This window comes from Varanus komodoensis, unplaced genomic scaffold (assembly GCF_004798865.1).
Source record: "Varanus komodoensis strain SLA01 unplaced genomic scaffold, ASM479886v1 scaffold35, whole genome shotgun sequence".
NCBI lineage: Eukaryota > Metazoa > Chordata > Lepidosauria > Squamata > Varanidae > Varanus > Varanus komodoensis.
The window spans coordinates 40,490-63,026 of record NW_025335856.1 but is presented as its reverse complement, the minus strand read 5'-3'; the positions used below and the strand labels follow the sequence as shown (position 1 = coordinate 63,026).

Below are 22,537 nucleotides of genomic sequence, written 5' to 3'. Positions count from 1 at the left end.
CAATCTGAGCTATTCATTTTAATAGCAATTAATTTTGCATTTGCATTAGTAATTAAAATCAGCATCCATGTCAATGCTGTATCACATTCTGAATTCCTTTCTTCTCCAGTTAACCCATGTGGGTTTTCGGAAAATGCATGAAACTGACATAAATTACAAGTGACCTAAAGTGTACATTAGTGCTGGCCATGAGTTATTCACCCACAAACCAGATGCAATTTTTTTAACAGAATTGACTCCGTCCACAGTGAGCCTTGTGTATGAATCCATTTATGTATTTCAGGGGAAACGGCCCTTCACATCGCTGTGGTGAACAAAAACCTGAACCTGGTGAAAGCTTTGCTTGAGAAAGGTGCAGATATTAATGGCCCGCGAGCCACTGGGTATGTCTTCAGGCACAGAAGTGACAACCTCATCTATTTCGGTACGTCTGAAATCTGCCGCTTGCTTCCAGCATGCTCGTTTTACCACATCTTACTTTCCTGTGTGCAGAGATGTTTTCAGTATGGAAGGCCACCACATCTTTTCAGTTATGGGTCATAACTACAGTATTTAATTTACTTACAAGATTTAGAAGTCACCTTTTCAGGTAAATTCTTCCAAGGCAGTGTTCCACGAAATGTAATAAACATAATAAAAATGGGCAATAATAGAAGCAGTGTTAAAATCAAAATTAACCATTAAATTCAGGTGATATCATATGCATGATGGCCCCAGGACAGCCTTAACACAATTATGGGCCATGGCATGCAAATGACTCTTCAGGGCCTGATGGACAACAATAATGGCACATGACACAGATCAGCCGGCACAGAAGGCTTTTGAGAAAGCCCCGCTCCCTGTGCCCATCAGTCTTATTGCTCTTACAGGCAAGCACATGAGTAGGGCCTCCGGGGACTGGCATCAGGCAGGTTGGCATGGTGAAGCAGTCCTTCAGGTAACCTGCACCCAAACCCAAAGCAGTTGGGGCCTTCAAAGTGAATGCCAGCATTTTAAAGTACACCCAGAAACACGTTGGCAACCAGTGTGGTTGGAATAATGTAATCCAGTTGGAATAATATAATGTAGTCAATATGATTCAGTTCTGTAATACCGGTTGGTACTTGGGCAGCTGCATTTTCTCTCAGTTCAGGGTTGTGAATGATTTTTAAAGGCCACTCCACTGGTTTTCAAGAGAGGAGGGGGGCCACCCTTTAAACCATTGTGTGTGTTTTGGTCTGACCATGGCAGTTCTCTTTGTAGTGTACAATACATGTGTTACACTTTTCCCTTCTCCTTTCTTCATCCTCACCTTTCCCATTATTCTCCTTGAAAACAGCAACAAGAACTTTAAATGGTGTTTGTCCATGTTGGCTGTGAGGCTATGGGCATTGTAGTCCAACATATCTGAACGGCATGAGCTCGGGGAAGACTGGCATAAGGAATTTTATCTTTACTAGGGTTCCTTCCATACTTCAACCTCATGTACAAGTACCTTCAACTTCATTGGCTGGCTGGATGATAGAACAGAAAAGGCCTTTTCCTAGATGGGACCTGTCATCCAAATTCCTTCCACTTATGGGGAAGGAAAGCCTTTACCCCACAAGGATATTAATAAGAATTAGTTTCTTGTAGCTATTTATTTATTTATTTAAAACATTTTTATACTGCCCCTATCGCTACAAAGCCTCGGGGCAGCTCACAACAAGAACAAAATATACAAATATAACAAATTGTACAATAAAAATATTAGAACCCGGTGCATCTCGGCTTAAAAGATTTAAAATCCTATAAATCCTATAAATTGACAATTAAAATAAGTTTCAAATAAAAAGGTCTTAGCCTGGTGCAGAAAAATAAATAACGACGGTGCCAGGCAGACCTCTCTGGGGAGCGCATTCCATAGATGGGGCGTCACTGCGAGAAAGCCCTCCTCCGGGTACTCACCTTCCTAATACCATTCACAGAGGGTTCCCGGAGAAGGGCATCTGTTGCTGATCTCAAGGGGTGGGAGGGCATATATGGACACAAGTGTTCCTTTAGATATCCAGGTTCCAAGCCGTTTAGGGCTTTATAGGTCATAACCAACACCTTGAAGTGGGCCCGGACTTCAGTCGGGAGCCAGTGGAGCTGACGGAGAACTGGGGTTATATGAGAAAAACGCTCAGTCCCTGTCAGCAGCCTGGCAGCTCTATTCTGCACCAATTGAAGTATCTGTACCGTCTTCAAGGGTAGCCCCACGTAGAGCGCGTTGCAGAAATCTAATTGGGAAGTTACCAATGCGTGTGTCACTGTCGCCAGGCGGTTGTTCTCCAGGAAGGGACGCAGCTGATGGATCAGCCGAAGCTGAAGGAAAGCGCTCCTCGCCACCGCCGTCACCTGAGCTTCTAAAGACAGCTCAGAGTCGAGGAGCACTCCTAAGCTGTGAACCCTGTCCCTCAGAGGGAGTGCAACCCCATTTAGGACAAGGCCCAAGTCCCCCATCCCGAGGCCTGAACCACCGACCAATAGGACCTCTGTCTTGTCTGGATTGAGCTTCAATTTATTGGCCCTCATCCAGCCCATTACCTCGGCCAGGCTCCAGTTCAGCCTCACCTGGATTGGTGGAAAATGAGAGGTAGAGCTGGGTATCATCAGTGTACTGATGATTCCGCAGCCCACACCTCCTGATGACCTCTCCCAGCGGTTTCATGTAGATGTTGAATAGCAAGGGGGACAAGATGGACCCCTGCAGAACTCCATGGCATAACTGCCATGGCGCAGAGCCATAGTCCCCCTGCACCACTTTCTGAAATTGGCCATTGAGATAGGAGTGGAACCACCACAATGCGGTGCCTCCAACTCCCAATCCCGCTAGCCTATTCAGAAGGATACCATGGTTGATGGTATTGAAAGCCGCTGAGAGGTCCAGGAGAACTAACAGGGATGCACTCCCCCTGTCTCTCTCCCTGCACAGGTCATCGTACAGGGTGACCAAGGCAGATTCAGTGCCGTGCCTGGGTCTGAAGCCGGACTGAAATGGGTCCAGATAATCAGTTTTGATTAATGCAGGTCAGGGAATACATGGCTCAACAGAACTAAAAAAGAAAAAGATATTGGTGTAATGTGGACAGCAGACTAAATATGTGATGCAGCCGCCAAAAGGGCAAATGCTCTTTTGGGATGCATTAACAGAAGTATTACTTCCAAATTGTGAGAAGTAGTAGTTCCTCTATACTCCTCACTCGTCAGACCTCACCTGGAATACCGTGTCCAGTTCTGGGCACCAAGATTGAAGAAAGATGCAAAAAAATTGAAAGGGTTCAGAGGAGGGCAACAGAAATGATCCAGGGTTCGGAAACACTGCCCTTTGAGGAGAGACTGAGAGAACTGGGCATGTTCAGCCTTGAACAGAGAAGACTGAGGGGGGACGTAATATCCCTCTGTAAGTACCTCAAAGACTGTCACAAAGAGGAAGGTCAAGATCTCTTCTCACTGATACCAGAGTATGGGACACGGAATAATCAGTTCAAGCTGCAACAACCCAGGTTCAGGCTGGATATCAGGAAAAGTTTCCTCACTGTCAGAGCAATGCGACAGCTCCCTAGAGAGGTGGTGGGCTCTCCCACACCAGAGACATTCAGAAAGACACTGGACAGCCATCTGAGTGGGATGGTGTAACTTGGTGTCCTGCAACAGCAGGGGGTTGGACTTGATGGCCTTCATGGCCCCATCCAACTCTACTATTCTATGTTTCTGTGTAATTTGAAGCGGAGACTCCTTGGTGAAGATGCTTGGGTCATATTTGCATTGTAGACCGAAAGTGTTCTTTTTGGTCATTCCTTTGCCCTAGCAAACTATCCTTTTGAGGATTGGGTAAGGATCTCTGGCAGGCTTCTCAGTACCTTTGCTAAAGCCCCAGTAGCTTGGAGGAAGCGACAGCAGTTAAACTGGAATGAAACTGGTAAAGAGAGACGCTTTAGGAAATTAACCTTTGTACATTCTAACTTGAAATTCCTGCACTAGTGTCTAGATTAGTCATCTAACAGCTGTTACATTTCCTGAATGTTCTGATGCGGATCCCGGATGAACAAATTCATCAAAATCTGTTTTAAATTGTGTTTTTTTTTAGAGATGCACATTTTGAGAGAACTATTTTAAAATAAAAGTGTAAATACATATTGAAATGAAGCTGTTCAGGCTGATTTTTAAAAAAATGCTGAGAAAAAAAAGACTCCTGGATGAACACAGGCAAAAGCAAAACACCAAGGAGAGACAGATTGAGCTGCTTATCCCCTGATATAGGTTTGTTGTGTAAATATGCCCTCAGCCTTCTCACTGCCCCAAAATGAAGTGCTCTTTTTGCATTCCTCTGCAATTCATATAACAGGTTGCTGCAGGCCTTTACCAAATTATTTCATCTCTGTATCCCCAGTCTATTTTTATTCAGAGGCTTACTTTTCCTTCAAGAGCTAAATCTCCATCCAATGCAAATCAGAATTTCCCAGCTGACTTCACTGGAGCTGAGGATTTGCCCTGCTGCGTTTAGACTGATCCCCTGTTACCTGTTTCAGGCAGTAATTAAACCATGCTTAGCAGATCAATTTTCAAGCATTTTGGTAATGAGCCTTCATTAATTTTCACTCGGAATAAATTGTAACACTCCAGAGAGAGCGCATGAAGAAATGGCAGGTGTTTGTGAAACCTGCCTTCTGCATATAGCTGCTCCTACCCAAATCAAGTCCCATTCCTGTTGGTGGGAAATGTACAGTCTCAGAGAGCTGTAAACCCTCTACCTCACATTGGATAACTTATGTTGAAATGTCTTTCTTTGAACTCCTATATACCATAATTTAATTCAAGTGAAGAATGGAGTAAAGGGCATTTGACATGTGGTACAGCTGATTTTGTAATCTCTTGGAAGTGCAAGTAATTATTTTATTATTATTTTTTTATCCCACCCTTTACAGTGTCTTAGTTTCTTAAATTTTTTGACTTTTAAAAATGAGATTATATGTTGCAGGTGCACTTCTACAGATACAGACTCCAATTTCCATCAGTCCCAGCCAGTGTGGCCATAGTCAAGTATGATAGTGTCAAACAACATCTGGAGGAACAAGGTTCCCCATCCTAGATCCAAACCAGGCATTACTTTACAACAAAGTAAGTGCAAGGAGCCCAATCTGGATTGGACCCACAGACATGGAAAAGGGTTTAATCCCCCTCATCCTCTCTGTTTTAAATCAGAATTGGGAGCTCTGTACTAGCTCTGGAGTTAAATGCAGCAGCAGCAGGAAAAAATTGCAAATGAGGTCTGCACTGGCCTTCATGTTTCACTGATAAAATTACTAAAGCACATGGCAGATCTACATGTTACACCCATTATGGTAGTTGCCCCATACCATATTTAGGTGTGTTATAATGTCATTGTATTATGCATTTTCACATCTGCATCTGCAATGTATGGAGCAAACTGTTCTAGCAACTCTTTCTTCCCCACAAGAAACCCTGGGACTGCAGTTCTGCGAAAGAACACAGTTTGTGACTTCCACCAGAGAATCCTGAGCAAATTTTTGACCCTGACAGTGCTAAGGTGGAGAAATGTACAAGGCTCTGGTCTCAGAAGTTTGATGTGGTAGCAGAAACAATTAAATAGGTCTCTGTATGAGTTATGCTTGTGAATTAAGAAGGCACACGTGCTTTCCCTTAAAAGAAATGTGTGCTGCTGGTATTAATCAACTTGTCTTGATAATATTGCTTTAGGTGTTATGAGATATACAAATCTAAACAGCTTAGATGCTCTTAAAAGTGTGCACACACACACTGTTTTCATCTTGGGTTTATTATGTAGCAGTGCATCCAAGTTCATGAATCTGGTCCATTGTGATGAAGTCTGAAATTGTACCTCTGGTTTTAAAAGTCTGTCTATCTTTTTTCCCTCCCTCCCTCCCTCCCTCCCTTCCTTTTGCCTCCTCAGGGGAACACGTTTTATCTTTTGCAGCCTGTGCAGGAAATGAGGCCATTGTGCAGCTGCTCATTGAACATGGCGCCAACATCCGCGTGCAAGACTCCTTGGGTACGACATCTTCAGAGGGATCCACAAACCTTGAAGGAGGCACAGCAGGGGAGAGTGTGGTCCTAGGGCCCCCTCCCACATTTCTGGGACAGCAAGAGACTGGAGGGAGGGATGCTAAGCATCAGAAGCCAGTGTGATCTTCCTTGTCTGGGAAACCAAGGGACAGCTTTCATTATGGTGATGTAACCTGTAGAATCCCATGACAAAGCTGCTCTGGGATTGCACCACATGCACAAACTCAACACCCTGCCCGTGAAGAACCAACATGTCAGGGAGAAATTTGCCTAGCCTTCTTCCAGGCATGCTGTTTCTTATCAATGCAAGGAAGTTATTTTGTGTGGGAAAATGTTGGAACACCATCTGCATCCCATAGGCCAAGAAATCCTTTACCCTTTGGCCCTTTTCAGGCATTCACAAAGGGGTTAAATCAGCATGTGAGGAGAAGCAGTGCTCCAGTCCCATCTCCTTCCATCTCCCTCGCTGTGTTTGCTGCTCTCAACTTGTGAAGGGCCACAACCTGAAGAAGAGAACCCTCTGGAGTCATGCAGGTTCCCTGTGTGGCTCAAACCATGGATTTTTCAGCCTCTTGCTACACAGGGGGAGCCTGCATGGATGTGGAAAGCTCCCTGGTTCACACTGTTGCCCTCCATGAGTTGAGGGCAACGAACACAACAAGGGAGGGGTAGGGTGGTGCCCCGCTTCTTCATCGTGGTCTCCGGGCATCACACATTATGGGTGCTGCGCCTGCACAGTACTTGTTGCCAGGATGATTTAAGAGTTTAACGGGTTTTGGTGGAATCTCTGCCCCCACCACCCCCCATAGCATAAATGGTTGGAGTGCCTGCTCTTTCCCCAGTCTGCTTGTGACCGCCGTTCACCGTGCCTCTGGCCTTTTTCTCTTCACTTGTACTTCTCAATCATAATCCTTTAAATCTTGAACTTGTCTTTTTCTTTCTACTTTACAACTTACAGCCTTTATCCCAGTTTGCCCCTTACCGAACCCCTACCTTTAATTTCTTGTTCCTTCCCCTTCCCCTTACCCCTTCCAAATAATAATAAAATGATTATTATTATTATTTTAAAAAACCCTCTATCATCCTTCTCTTCCATAAACTCTCTCCATTCACTATTTCTCTCTTCTTTCTTCCTTGATGGCACAGCGGGCAGCCTTCCGTAAGTGCTCTCAGTGTGGAGCGAAAATATCTCCCACTGATCCTCATGAGCTGTGTCTTCTCTGCCTTGGAGAAGGGCACAGGACCGTTAAATGCAGCCACTGCCAGTCGTTCACCAGGCAGGCTTGCAGAAATCATGAGAATAGCCTGCAATTGTTATGGGACCAAGCACTGGTTGCCATGAAGCAGGTCTCAGCTGAGGCCAGCTCCTCCATGGCTTTGAGACCGCCGAAATCCATCCCCCGCTCGCCCATCTTAAAGCGCTCCTCTAATTCTCCTCCTCGTAAACATAAGGAGAAGAGGAAGCATGTCGGGTCCGAGGAGTCATCGAAGCCTAAGCATCCTAAGAAGGACAAACGTGACAAATCGTAACATCAGCACAAAAAGCATGACATGGTGCCTCACCGACTGCCACACCAATCTTGGTCCCAGTCTTGGTCCCGACCCCGGCCAAAACTCCAAGCTGCCACTCAGTTATGCAGGTGACAACTCCATCGTCATCTCCATGGATTACAACTTCGCCGCACTCCAGTCCCAATCCTTTGGCAAGAGCTTCGATCTCTGATGGAGAGATCTGTGAATCTCCTCCCCAGACAGGACCAACACGTCCACTCCTACGCCTGCGGCCCAGTCATCTCCAGAGGTATCTCTGAGGGTACCTCAATGCCCTTTTACCACCTCAGCCTTCTGCACCACAACCTTCACAGTACTAGGTTCCTCTGCCGTACAGAGAATTCAACACCGACCACTTCGATCAGCCTTATCTGTGAGATAACTATCCCCCATATGGATATTACCCACAACCACCAATGCGTCCCCATCACTCCACCCCTCACTCGGTGTCGAGGGACACCCTGCCAACTTCTGCTGCATTGCTCACCCATCCACCCACCAATGTCTCCTGACAGGTCCTCATCCAGTCCTCCTTACATACCAGATTCAGATTTGGAGGATTCTCAGCAAGCCCTCCACATCTCCCGATGATGTTATCTCTACTCAAGGTCCTGGATCTAACCAAGTGCCTCCCAGGGCACCTTCTCCAAGCTACTCTACTGGATGACAAAATCACTAGAGAGAGACATCCAACAGCCAATAGATGCCAAACAGGACAACATTTATGACATAGTTTGTAAAGAGGATTCATTGTCCATCGCTCTGCCTTTTATTACCACTCTTCAACAGACGATGACCAATACTTGGCAGCTCTCAAACCACCCACATCCCACCTCCAGGCATCTAGAGGCAATGTATAAGGTTCGAGAGCAAGACATCCCATTCCTCCTCAAACATCCTCAGCCGAATTCGATAGTGATTGAGTCGTCCCGAGGCAGACAAACCAAGGAACACTCAACTCTGGCTGACAAGGAGGGCAGAAAAAGTGACATGATGTCTCATCACATCTACGCTGCAATAGGACTCGGTCTTTGGATCTCCAACTACGAGGCCACCATGGCCTGTTATCAATTCTTTCTGTGGCAGAAGATCGAATCCCTCACTGCATTCTTCCGAGACCAGCAAAGGGAACTGGCCCACTTATTCACTGGGGAGACAATGCAGCTTTCCAGACAACAGCTGAACATGGCAATACATCATGTTGATTGTGACTCCAGGGCTCTCGTCGGTGCTGTTGCACTTTCTCACCATGCCTGGCTGAGATCCAGTAATCTGCCACAGGAGACCAAACAGCGTGTTGAGAACATGCCATTTGATGGCTCTGGATTGTTTAATGCAAAGATGGATAACAAGCTCGAGAACATCCAGAAAGCTCATCTGACCACACATCGCATGGAAAATCCTTCCCGGCAGAGACGTAAGTGGCCATGGAACAGATCCCAATACTGGTACCAGCCCTACCATCAACCGTATCCTACAGGATGTCATCAGTATGGCCAAAGACAACAACGGAATCAAAGGCAAAATGCACCTTGATACCAACAACCCAGGCGCCAACCAGAGGCAAATAAACATCAGTGCTGATGGGATGCGCGAACCATTCCTCGTTCCTCCAGTCCACCTTCCCCTCTCCCTTTTGGGGACTGGCTGCAAAGCCAACTCCCCATCTGGGAATCCATCACATCTGATAGGTGGATTCTTACCATCGTAAAGCACAGATATAAAAGTGAGTTTGAGACTGTGCCACCTTCTGGCCCGATCCACTATACAGCAGCCTCTCCAACCCTCCTGGAAGAAGTCATCAAGCTGCTTTGTAAGGGAACAATTCATAAACTTCATCGCTCTGAAAGACTGCATGGTTTCTACTCCAAGTACTCTATGGTACCAAAATGAGACGGTGGACTGTGCCCCATTTTGGACTTACGTGGGGTCAATAAATATATTAAAACAAAAAAATTCAGAATGACCACACTCCAAAATATACATCCATTGCTCAGGAAAGAAGATTGGTTCGCATCCCTGGATTTGAAACACTCCTACTTTCACATCAGCATCCATCCTATTCGCAGGTGCCTCTTTCAGTTAATTGTTGGTACCGATGCCTTTGAATATAATGTGCTCCCCTTTGGGCTCGCTACCACTCTGAGAGTCTTCACCAAGTGTATGGCTCCTGCTTTGCCCACCTCCAGCTTCAGGGCATCCACATCTCTCCATACCTGGATGATTGGCTTATCATCTCCTCCTCCAGGGTTGACCTTTTTGCCTCCATCAATACTACCTGTTCCTTGCTAGATTGTCTTGGACTCTGTGTTAATACTGAAAAATCATGCCTCGTTCCTTCTCAGGTCATCAATTTCATTGGAGCACGCCTGGTCTCTCTATGTACATGAGCCTTCCTTCCTCGGGACCGACAGGAAAGACTGATTTCTTCCATCCAATGGATCACTGCCCAATGGACTGTCCCTGCACACTCAATCCAACAAGTGCTCGGTCATATGGCAGCCATGATTTCGGTGCTGCTGAATGCAAGACTGTGAATGAGGCCTTTGCAGCTCTGGTTCAATTGCAATTTCCACCCAAACCGCGATCAACCAAACCAGATACTACAACCTCCACACTCAGTCCTGCAGACCTTGTCCTGGTGGACTAGCAATACCAATCTCTCCTGCGGAGTCCCATTCCGTGCACTGGAACCGACAGTGACTCTTTATACCGACGCTTCCCTGACTGGAAGGATGCCCACTGTACGTCTCTTTAGACCCAAGGCACCTGGCATGGATACAAGACCACCAGTCATATCAACTACCTGGAATTGCTAGTGGTCTTCAAAGCACTACGTTCCTTCCAGACCATCCTACAAGACCACATGTTGCAGATAGCGTCGGAAAACATTGTGACCATGTTCTACATAAACAAACATGGCGGTACGAAGTCGGTACCATTGGCACACCTCGCCCTCTGCATGTGGAACTGGTGCATCACGCACAGGATTACTCCTCAAGCTGTCCATCTCACAGGCACTGGTGAGGAAGCCGACTCCCTCAGCAGACACATGTCAATGATGCACAAGTGGGAGCTAGATCGACAAGTTTGTCAACATGTTTCAACTTTGGGGAACACTGGACATAGACTTGTTTGCGACTCATGACAACTCCGTCTGCAGGACATACTGCTCCCAAGCAGGCATTGGCCCAAATTCGATTGGGATGCACTCATGGTTTTGTTGGAGAACAAATTCTTCTATGTGTTCCTACTGATACCGCTAATAACAAGGACCATAGCCAAAATCTGACGAGATGACACTCATGGAATTCTCATCATCCCTTGGTGGTCCCATCAGTTGTGCTTCCCCACTCTTCTCCTACTTTCATACAACACATTTCTTCACCTACCTCAAGTTCCTCATCTTCTCACTCAGGAACACAGTGCCATACAATATCCAGACCTACATTCTTTAAATCTCACTGCCTGGCTCGTTCACTGTCTGTTTCTCCTGCATCGATACCAACAGTTTCTTCGGATTTGATATATGCACCTTCTTCGGGATTGACACCTGTTTCTTCTACAGCTGTATCCATAGCATCACAGCTTTCCAGACCGGTATTGCCTTTGGTATCAACGTTAGTACTGACATATTCCTTGAATCCAACCAACTTTCTTCCTGATATACAGTTTATTCTCCAATCTGCACTACAACCGACCACACGGCACTCCTATAAAATGCTTCACCTCCTTTGCTGCTGCTAACCAATTTCTACCTCAATCTGCTACCATTGAGAACTTCCTACAATTTCTGCTCTCATTACACCATGGGGGTCCTATCTCGCATCATCGAGGATGCATTGGAAGTTCATCTGTTTTCTCGCATTACCTTGTGCATTGATTCCCATGAGGACTACAAAACCTTCAACCACAAACCCGATTGGTAGTTCCTATGTGGAGCCTCTCTATTGTCCTACAGGCTCTCATGAAGCCTCCATTTGAACCACTAGCTACAATGGATCTCTGCCTTCTCACTTTGGAAAACAGCTTTTTTTAGCAGTGATTACTTCAGCCAGAAGAGCCAGTGAACTGTGTGCCTGTTGCATCGACCCTCCATACCTAAATTTCCACAAGGAGAAATTTGTTCTACGCACCGATCCAGCCTTCTTGCCCAAGGTTGCAACTCCTTTTCACCTTAATCAGGACATTGTGCTACCAGCCTATTTCCCTATTTCGTTGACACCGATCGAGCATTTCCTACATAGCCTAGATGTCTGGCCATGCTTAGCCTTCTATCGATCCCGAATTGAGTCATTTAGGAAAACCAAATGGCTTTTTGTCAAATACTAGGAACACGACAAGGGAGCTTCTGTTAGTACTCAAAGACTTTCAAAATGGATCATCAGGACAATTGAACTGGCTTATCACCTTTCAAAACTGGACTTGCCTGTTACTCCAAAAGGACACTCCACAAGAGCTGTCGTTGCTTCTTCTGCCCTTCGTACGAGCATCCCCTTGCAAGATATCTGCAAAGTGGCCACATGGTCTACTCCGTGCACTTTCACGAAGTATTACCACGTGGATGTCAAGACCAGACAGGACTGCTCCTTCGGCCACACCGTCCTCTCCACAGTTCTCCAGTGACAACACCGTCCTGCCTTCGGGTGTGGTAAGCTTATCACCCACAATGTGTAACGCACGGAGACCACGATGAAGGAAGGCAGGTTGCTTACCTGTAACTGTCTTTCTTCAGGTGGTTATCCGTGCATTCACACAACCCGCCCACCAGCCCCACTCAGTGTCGGTGACTGGGTATACTGCATGACAGCTCGAACCTGGCTCATCAGGATGAAAAAAAGACAGACAGACACACACACACACCTGTGAATATATATATATTCACAGGTGTGTGTGTGTGTCTGTGTGTGTGTGTGTGTGTGTGTGTGTGTATATATATATATATATATATAGAGAGAGAGAGAGAGAGAGAGATCTTTTTTTCATCTTTATGAGTCGGGTTCGATACCAGCCAGCTCCACTTGGGGGTGAACAGACAGTCTTAAGCTGACTGGCAAAGGGCGGGCACTCCGACCATTTATACTACGGCGGGAGAGAGGGAGTGGAGTTCCTGCCAAAAACCATTAAAGCCATTAAATCTTCCAGGCAACAGACACTATGCAGGCGCAGCACCCATAATGTGTGAATGCATGGATGACCACTCGAAGAACGACAATTACAGGTAAGCAGCCTGCCTTTCCTCCTCGCACATTGATTTTAACCTCCTGCTCAGTGCCTGCCTGGAGTATCTGCTTCTGCTGATTGGATAAACTAGCTTTAAGAGCCAAACTACGCAGTCAGAAGAACCACGCTGCATACTTTGGCTGAACTCCCACTTCACAATGCATGTGGGGGATGGAAGACACACCAGGTTGCTTTCCTGTATATTAAAAGGAAAATGTCCTCCTTCTCTCTCTTGTTTGTTCCTGAATGAGAAGGGAGTGTGTGTGTTGTTGTGTTTATTCCAGCAGTCCCTCAGCTGCAGTCCAGCTAGAGCTGCTTCATTTGGTTCCGCTGTTTATGCTGCTGGGCTCTACATCTTTTCATTGAAAAAGTAAGAAAGGCATCCACACTCAAGGCCAGCAATGTGCTTTATTGACAGAGGTATTCAGGGCATGAAAGCACCATTGCTTGGCTGTTCGTGCTGGGCTCTTCTTTCAGCATTGCCACATAGTGACAGATCAGGGACCATCCGTTGCCTCTCAGATGCTCCACAGGCTACAGGAACTGTTCTCATTTTTCTTTTGCACTTGCACAGGTAACACTGTCCTTCACATCTTAGTGCTGCAACCTAACAAAGCATCTGCGTGTCAAATGTACAATCTATTTCTCTGCTACAACAAGGAAGACAAGGAACTGGGTGATCTGGACTCGATTCCCAACAATGAGGGGCTTACTCCGTTTAAGCTGGCTGGTGTGGAGGGCAACACTGTGGTGAGGAAATCAGGAGATAGCCAACTTGTTCTGCAATTGCAGACATCACTTTTGTTCCTCGCTTTTATATCTAACTCCCATCAAAATAATTTCAAGGATTCCTCATCTGCTTGGCATTGTTGTTGTTAGTCGCATAGTTGTGTCCAACCCATTGCGACCCCATGGACAACATTCCTCCAGGCCTTCCTGTCCTCCACCATCCCCCAGAGTCCACTTAAGCTCATGCCAACTGCTTCAGTGACTCCATCCAGCCACCTCATCCTCTGCCATCCCCTCCTTCTTTTGCCTTCAATTGTTCCCAGCATTAGGCTCTTCTCCAGGGAGTCCTTCCTTCTCATTAGGTGGCCAAAGTATTTGAGTTTCTTCAGTATCTGGCCTAAAGAGCAGTCAGGGTTGATCTCCTCTAGGACTGACTGGTTTGATTGCCTTGCAGTCCAAGGGACTCACAGAAGGCATACTGTAAAGCAAAACAACAACAGTCATGTATGCACAACAAACAACCCTTTATTCCTTTAAGATTTTAAAGCAAAAAAGCCACCCCACAACTTGTATTCCACAACTCATGGGTGGTTCAAACACAATGGGTTTCCCATATCTGAATACTCCACATTTCTGGGGGCAGCAGAATCACTGTCGCCTGCCACCCCCCACCACCATCCTGTCTGTTCTTCTGAGCTCCCTGCATTCTCCAAGCGTGCCTTAGCAAGCATGCAAATGATCCACGAACTGACTGAGTGCCCCCACATTGGAAGCCCTCAGCTCAGCCACCTTCCACCTCTCCCTCTGCAGCTGTTTTTCACTGAAGTGGATAATTCCTCACATGCCTTAAACCTTGGCGGGAAGACTACAAAGCAGCTCCTCATGAAACCATAGGAGGAAGTGTGGCAGAGTTGGCAATAAGTGCTACAAAGAAGAAAACAATAACAGCTATCCGTAGAGAGTTTCCATTTTCCATCTTTCAGCATTTGTTCTTCTACTATTTGTATTAACAGTTTTATTGTTTTAGGTGGCAATCCTATGCATGTTTAGACAGAAAAGAGACTTGGCTGGGTGGGGCAGCTGGAAGTTGAGGGCTTTTTTTGTCTGAATGTGCATAGGATTGGGCCCTTAGAAGTTTTTGGTCTTTGATTAAGTGGTTTTACTATTTCAGGGACTTGTTGCCAAAATGTAGGTTTTATATACATGCACCCTGGTATAACATCTTGAATGGTACAAAGAAATTCTGTCAGGATAAACTTTTATGGGTATAAAAGAACAAAAAAGGAAGCTGAAATTTTCAGTATATTGAAAATTTGCTATTACAATAGAACAAAGTCCTGAGAACAGGTGCAATTGGAAATATATGTAGTGTGATTTGAAAAAGAAATTCAGTCTGGTGAGACTTCTGCCACTGTAATTGAGTATTGATGTTTATGGTAAGCTTAAGTTTTCTTTTCCATGGTTTTGTATTTTTCTAAATACTAGCATGTATATGTATTTATATATGTATGTATGTATACATATTTTATGAATTTTATATTCATTTTATACATAATATTAAAAATAAATTTAAATATTAATTTAAAACTTCTATATACTGTTCAGTCAGCCACAGGCTCTTTGAATGGTGTACAGCAGAGAAGACCACATAAAAGCATTACGTGGTATAAATCAATTTGGTATCAGTAAAGACACCAACAGTATTCACCCAAATTAAATAGATAACAAATTTGGGTTAAGAATAATAATAAACATCACCAAAATAGTTAATCCACAGTAGCATCAACAGTAATATGAATAAAACCAGTATAAAATACGATAATCATATTTAGCAGTTAAAATACCAGGAAAATAAAAAAGATTTTAGCCTGGTGCAAGAATGCATAGAGAGTCAGCACCAGCCACTCCTCTCTGGAGAGCTGATTCCACAGTTGGGGTGCCACAACTGAAAAGGCCATTCCTGTCATGGCCAGCTTCCCTGCATTTAAAGGTGGCTCCCAGAGAAGGAAGGGGACTGCAGGTGGCGCAGTGGTTTAAACCGCTGTGCTGCTGGGCTGGTTGATTGAAAGGTCGCTGGTTTGAAACTGCACAACAGGGTGAGTTCCCGTTGCTCCATCCCAGCTCCTGCCAACCTTGCAGTTCGAAAACATGTAAATGCAAGTAGATAAAAAGGTACCACTTCGGTGGGCAGGTAACAGCGTTCCGTGCACTTCGGTGTTTAGTCATGCCGGCCACATGACCACAGAGACTGTCTGCGGACAAACACTGGCTCCCTCGGCTAGGAAACGGAGATGAGCACCGCCCCCTAGAGTCAGGCATGACTGGACTTAATGTCAAGGGGAAACCTTTACCTTGGAAGGACCACCGTAGATGAACTTAAGGTCTGGGTAGGTGTATCTGGAATGACCAGGTCCTAAGCCGTTTAGGGCTTTATATGGTAGTGTAAACATCTTAAAGAGGGCCTGGGCTTTTTGCATCAGAAAGGGGTCATGGGGGCAACTGTCACATGTGAGACTAGTGTAACTACACTGCTTTACTTCCTTATGACCAGATGTTCCAGCACCTCATGCAAAGAAGGAAGCACATCCTGTGGACTTGGGGGCCTTTGACATCCACCTTGTATGACCTCACAGAAATTGATTCGTGGGGCGATGACCAATCACTCCTGGAGCTCATTGTCACCTCCAAAAAGAGAGAGGTATTTACTGGGAATTGCTCTACAAACTTCAATAATCTCAGTTTTCTGGTATTGTTTGGGAGCCCTGTATCAGAGGCAGATCAGCTGTTGTGTGTGGGGAGGGGGGGGGGGCAAAGAATGTAAAAATAAAAAAACTCACAGTGCTAAGCTGCCAGCAGAACAACAGCAACAAAAGATATACAGGAGCATTTAAACAGAATGTTCAACAAACTTCTTGTACCTTCTCTTGGTTATCACAACAACCCTTTAAATTAGGCCAGATTTATTATTCCACTGTTGCAAACTAAGGGAATTTTGTGACATTCACTTGCTCAGATGGTGCAAAACGTTGGAGAGGTTCTCAGTAACTCTTACTCTGGAAATTACAAAGAGCAATCTCCAGTGGGGGGTGGCATGGGGCAGGGGGAGCCACAGCAACCCAAGAAGGATGACATTCCAAGAAGGGAGAGGAGGCAAGACAAGGCTGCCCAGGCCCCTGAGATCCCTGCAGAAGGACTGAAGGAGTGGCAGATATCCCACAGCAACTCTGGTTGTCTGCGAGGTGCACCAAGGTTCATTCAGTGAACTCACACTGAAGACCTCATTCTCGCGGGGGGCGGGGGAGGGCTGTGTCAGGGAAACTCACCCTTTTCCACTCTTCCTGTCCTTTCTCTTTTGATTACAAAAAGGATGGGTTGTGAAGGCAGCAAGCAGGCTATTTGTGCGTACAAGCTGTGTGGGGCCCACCTTGTAGTGGCAACGTACACAGCCACCATGTTCATGTGATTATTGGGTCATGTTGCATGTTTCCACTCTCGGTCTCTATTAGAACTGTGTGCTTTTCAAAAGTGGTTGTCATCCGGCCACACCAGAGAGGTCAGAGGAAGGAATGCCACTTACTGTATTTAATGCATGACTTGCTTCTGAGGTTTGCACTTTAGTTCCCGTCATGGGCACCTGTTACAAAATTGTATAGTTTTGAAAGCGGTGCCACTCATCCAGTCTTCCTTTTCTAAATATCAGAAGCAACTACCATAGGCAACATGGCTGCCCTGGGGATGCTGGGAGTTGTAGGACTTTTTTCTGCATGAACATGTATATCATGGTACACTTGGTCTTTAAATTCATGTGCTAATGTGGTGCTACCGCTTTAATGTCATTCAGGTTACATCCCCCTTCATTTTTAGTGCCTCAGCACTATTTGCTGTTGGGTTGGGTTCCTTTTTGGGAAGGAAGCTGAATAAAGGCTACTTGACATCCTACAGGCACGGCGGATCCTAGACCTTACCCCTGTGAACGAGCTCGTAAGCCTGAAGTGGAATAAATATGGCAGGCCATATTTCTGTATCTTGGCCTTATTCTATGTCCTGTACATGATTTGCTTCACAATGTGCTGTGTCTACCGGCCTCTGAAAAAGCGAAACTGCAACAAAACCCATGAAAGGGACAACACCATATACATTCAGAAACTTTTGCAGGTAAGTACCCTAAGCATTCTAGGCATTAAAAAAAAATCTGTGATTTCCATTTCCGGTAGAAGAAAACCTGCATAGAAGCAGCTGTAGGTAGATGTCTCCAACAACAACAGGTTCCTGAAGATCAGGGTAGGTGGAGAAGATGCTCCATAATTCAAAAAATCACATGGAAGGCTGTCAATACCAAGATACTGCTCTTTATGGAGCAATCCTATGCATGTGAGTCTGTGTCCCATGGCAGTTACTTTTGTATTTGTGCATAAGGCTGCATTGTGAATGGAGAATTATGATGAGCCTGGCAGCATACATGGGAGACGCATGTTCAGTGTGGAGTAGAAAAGCAAGAGAGCAGGTCAGAGCAGGCAGACATGGATTGCCTGGAAGTTGCCGCTTGCCATGGCAGCCCAGTGTCCTGTGCTTATTGGCAGAGAAGCACGTTGTCTTCATGTTTTATAGGAATCTCCTGGAGGCACAAGAGTGCCTGCTGTATAAATCGTGAAGCAGTCTTTAGGCTGAGGAACGTCGTCTGCTGATTTTTCCCAAGGAGACTTCTTCCGCCTGAGAAGAATTAAGATGCTGAATCCATCATGTCTTTCCCTTTATTTTTCTAGATTTTACCGAGCAAGCAATTCATTTAGGGCAGGGGTCCTCAAACTTTTCCACCAGGGGGCCAGTTGAAAGGTGTCGGTGCTGGGCGCGGGCCGGAAAGGTGGTGCCAGCGGTGTGTGTGGGCCGGCACTGCGAGGCGGGCGCACGAGGCAGCAGCTTGCTTGCTTGGAGATCGTTTTCTCCAAGGGAGCAAACAGCTGCCTGCCCACACATGGGGCAAGGTGGGCAGCAGTGGTCGCGCGCATGGCGGGTCCAAATGAGCATGGCGGGCTGGATCCAGCCCCCAGGCCGTAGTTTGAGGACCCATGATTTAGGGGAATTGGTGTGTGTGTGTGTGTGGCATTTTATCTGCTTGTCTAATTGGACTCAGGGTTTCAGAATGGGTACCAATATGCTTATTATTCTATCCTGTGCATTCAAATAAAAAAAATTAAAAACCCTTCATCGGCTTCTGGAAGATGCAAAGGTTCTGACCTTGGTGGGTCTCCAAACAGAAAAGAAGGTTGACGAGTCACCACTGGCAATGTGCCTCCTTACAGACCAAGTCTGATGCACTGATGGTGTGTGTCACAGACCACCCCTGGTGGTAGCTGGGCACAAAGGTGGGGGCATGCTGAATCCAGGTTCTTTTAGGGCACCGCTAACACCTTAACCTGACCCTGGAAGGCAATAGATGTTCTCCATTGAACGCTTACCTCTTGGCTTATGTGCTATTTCTAACAACGCTGGATCACATCTTCTTTTCAGGAGTCCTACCTCACTCCTCAAGATGACCTCAGACTTGTTGGTGAGCTCATCACTGTTATTGGAGCCTTGGTGATACTGATTCTGGAGGTAAGAGGAATGGCTTCTCCTTTTCAGTCACTGTGTAAAATGAGAAGGCATAAATATTCCAAGATCTGAGGGGTGGGAAAAGTCATCCAAATGAGCAATATTGCTCCATATAAGTCATTTCTAACCCCAGTGATCTTTGTGAGATAAAGTCAGACAGAAAGTGCAGGTGTTCATGGCTAAGTGAATCTTTTCAGCCAGAATTTGGTTGCAAAGGGGAAGTAAGGAAGGACCTCTGATTGAAGAGTGGCTGAAACAAATTTGGAAGGCACTGAGAGTGATCCAAGATTCCGACAGGGAAGGGGCCAGCACTGCTTCCACTGCAATTTGCCACCCCTTTCCTAAATGTCCTGCAATGGGATGGATGCCTTGCATCCCGAGAGAGAAGTGGTATGTGGACGCAGCAAGTGCTTTGAGCCCCCTAGGCATCAGTGGGGCCGGCTAGTTGGTCACATGGGTGGAAGTCTCACTAATGCCAATGAGACTTCCACCTGATCAGCCTATTTAACCATAATTAAATGCAATGGTTAATTCAACCAGAATTAAATACATTTGTAATTGAATCTTGTGCAGTTCTGGTCTACATTTTGGCAAGGCTTAATTTTGAAATGCCTGGGCTCTACCCTGCCAAGAGGTTATGCTCTTTGAGGTAGGTCCCCTACCTGCCATGAATGATTTCTCAACAGAGAATCTCTGGGCTTTTGGGTACTTATCTTGTAATAATTAACTCTTTGCTGTACCATTGAAAAGGTTTTGGGGTCTTGAGGATGTGAGCTGCCAGCTTACTGTCTGGACATCCTAGCGTGTTTTATTTAGTGGATGGATGGATGGATGGATGGATAATTAAAGGAATTTTTCCTTAAAAAATGCATTGCACATAACTGATCCACAGATATTTCTTAGATTCCAGATATTTTCCGTGTTGGAATCACCAAGTATTTTGGACAGACAATCCTTGGAGGACCTTTCCATGTCATCATGTAAGGTGTCTTCCTAGTGGGCTTGTGTTTGTGGGTACATGTAGAGACTAGAAATCTCCTAACTGGAAGGCTGCAATAAGTGTGCAGGGCTAATGTGCAATTCTTACTGTCGCTTCTGCCTGTGCAGCATCACATATGCCTGTATGATCCTGGTGACCATGGTGATGCGTCTCACTAGCACCAACGGAGAGGTGGTCCCCATGTCCTTTGCTCTGGTGCTGGGCTGGTGCAACGTCATGTACTTTGCACGAGGATTTCAGATGCTGGGGCCCTTCACCATCATGATCCAAAAAGTGAGTAATATCTAAGCAATCCACTTAGGAAGTGAGAATAATAGAATAGTAGAGTTGGAAGAGGCCATGAAAGCCATCAAGTCCAACCCCCTGCTGTTGCAGGACACCAAGTTACACCATCCCACTCAGATGGCTGTCCAGTGTCTTTTTGAATGTCTCTGATGTGGAGAGCCCACCACCCCTCTAGGAAGCTGGTTCCACTGTCGTATTGCTCTGACAGTACGGAAACTTTTCCTGATGTCCAGCCTGAACCTGGGTTGTTGCAGCATGAATTGATTATTCCATGTCCCACACTTTGGTATCAGTGAGAAGAGATCTTGACCTTTCTCTTTGTGACAGTCTTTGAGGTACTTATAGAGGGATATCATGTCCCCCCTCAGTCTTCTCTGTTCATGGCTGAAAATGCCCAGTTCTCAGTCTCTCCTCGAAGGGTAGTGTTTCCGAACCCTGGATCATTTCTGTTGTCCTCCTCTGGACCCTTTCAATTTTTTTGCATCTTTCTTCAATCTTGGTGCCCAGAACTGGACACAGTATTCCAGGTGAGGTCTGACTAGTGAGGAGTATAGGGGAACTACTACTTCTCACGATTTGGAAGTAATACTTCTGTTAATGCATCCCAAAAGAGCATTTGCCCTTTTGGCAGCTGCATCACATATTTAGTCTGCTGTCCACATTACACCAAGATCTTTTTCTTTTTCAGTTCTGTTGAGCCATGTATCCCTGGCCTGCATTAATGCTTTTGGTTTCTTTCTCCTAGTTGGAGGACTTGGCACTTGTCCTTATTGAATCTCATTCTGTTGCTTTCAGTCCAGTGTTCAAGTTTATCAAGATTGTGCTGGATCTTCATTCTGTCTTCTAGGGTGTTTGCTATTCTGCCCAGTTTTGTGTAATCTGCAAATTTGATTAGCTTTTCTTGTACTTCCTCATCTAAATCATTAATAAAGATGTTAAAGAGCACTGGGCCCAGGAGTGAGCCCTGTGGCACCCCACTGGTTACCTCCATGCAATTTGAGAAGGTGCCATTGGTGAGCACTCTTTCTGTCTGATTTAGCAACCAATTTTGGATACACCTAATAGTTTTTCCATCTAGTCCAGTTTTTTGCTAGTTTGCTAATCAGAATGTCATGTCAAAAGCTTTGCTATATTCTAGGTAGATTATGTCCACAGTGTTTCCTCTGTTCTTTTGGGAGGTTACCCAGTCAAAAAGTGAGATTAAATTTGTCTGACAGGATTTATTTTTAATAAATCCATGTTGGCTTCTATTAAGCACTGCATTTTCTTCAACATGCTTGCAGACTGATTTTTTAATAATTTGCTCCAAAATTTTCCCAAGGATTGATGTCAGCCTAACTTGTCTGCAGTCCCCAGGTTCATCTTATTTCCCTTTTTTAAAGGTAGGGACAACAATAGCCCTTTTCCAGTCATCTGGCACTTCTCCTGTTTTCCAAGGTTTATCGAAGATAATGGCCTGTGGTTCTGAGAGTTCCTCCATTAGCTCTTTTATGATTCTGGGATGGAGTTCATCAGACCCTAGAGATTTAGCAACTTAGAAACAGAGCCAGTCAGAAGGGGCCTCCCATGGGTATGTCCAGCCTATCCTTGTACACCCTCATCAATGGGGCTTCAACCACTTCCCATGGAAGCCCATTCCATACCCTTGGGGTCCTAACTGTCAGGAAGTACTTCCTTGCATCCAAATTGAACCTTGGTTCCCTGAGACTTGCTCCATTGGAACACGTCCTGCCCTCCTCTGCAGGAGAAAACAGGTCTCTACCCACCTCCGCATGGCACCCCCTCGTGAATTGAAGGTGTTTATTCCATCTAGATATTCCTTAACCATTTGTCTATCAATCTTGGGCTACCATCTCTCACTTTCAGCTTGTAGATCTTCTTGTGGGAGAAAACTGAGGAGAAGTAAGAATTGAACAACCCTTCCTTTTCCTTGTCATCTGTTATCACTCTGTCATCCACTTTAGTAGCTGGACACTCTTCTTTTTCTCATGATTTTTGTTCTGGATGGATCAGAAGAAGGCTTTCTTGTTTTTCTTAGCATCCCTTGCTCCTTTATAATTGAGAATTCAAGTATTGCATGGTCACTTCCCCCCCAGAGTTCCCATGGTT

The 22,537-nt window shown here is 45.5% G+C and overlaps 1 protein-coding gene across 1 annotated transcript in view; it reads left to right on the top strand.

Annotated features, from left to right (window-relative positions):
• The window catches only part of LOC123028094 (transient receptor potential cation channel subfamily V member 6-like), a 98,804-nt gene that overhangs the window by 57,354 nt on the left and 18,913 nt on the right, over positions 1-22,537 (top strand). The window contains exons 4-11 of the mRNA XM_044439607.1: positions 284-424; positions 5,936-6,034; positions 13,397-13,572; positions 16,103-16,249; positions 17,494-17,706; positions 19,060-19,146; positions 20,047-20,123; positions 20,251-20,416. Coding sequence (XP_044295542.1) covers positions 284-424; positions 5,936-6,034; positions 13,397-13,572; positions 16,103-16,249; positions 17,494-17,706; positions 19,060-19,146; positions 20,047-20,123; positions 20,251-20,416 — 1,106 coding nt within the window. The remainder of the gene's footprint in view (positions 1-283; positions 425-5,935; positions 6,035-13,396; positions 13,573-16,102; positions 16,250-17,493; positions 17,707-19,059; positions 19,147-20,046; positions 20,124-20,250; positions 20,417-22,537) is intronic.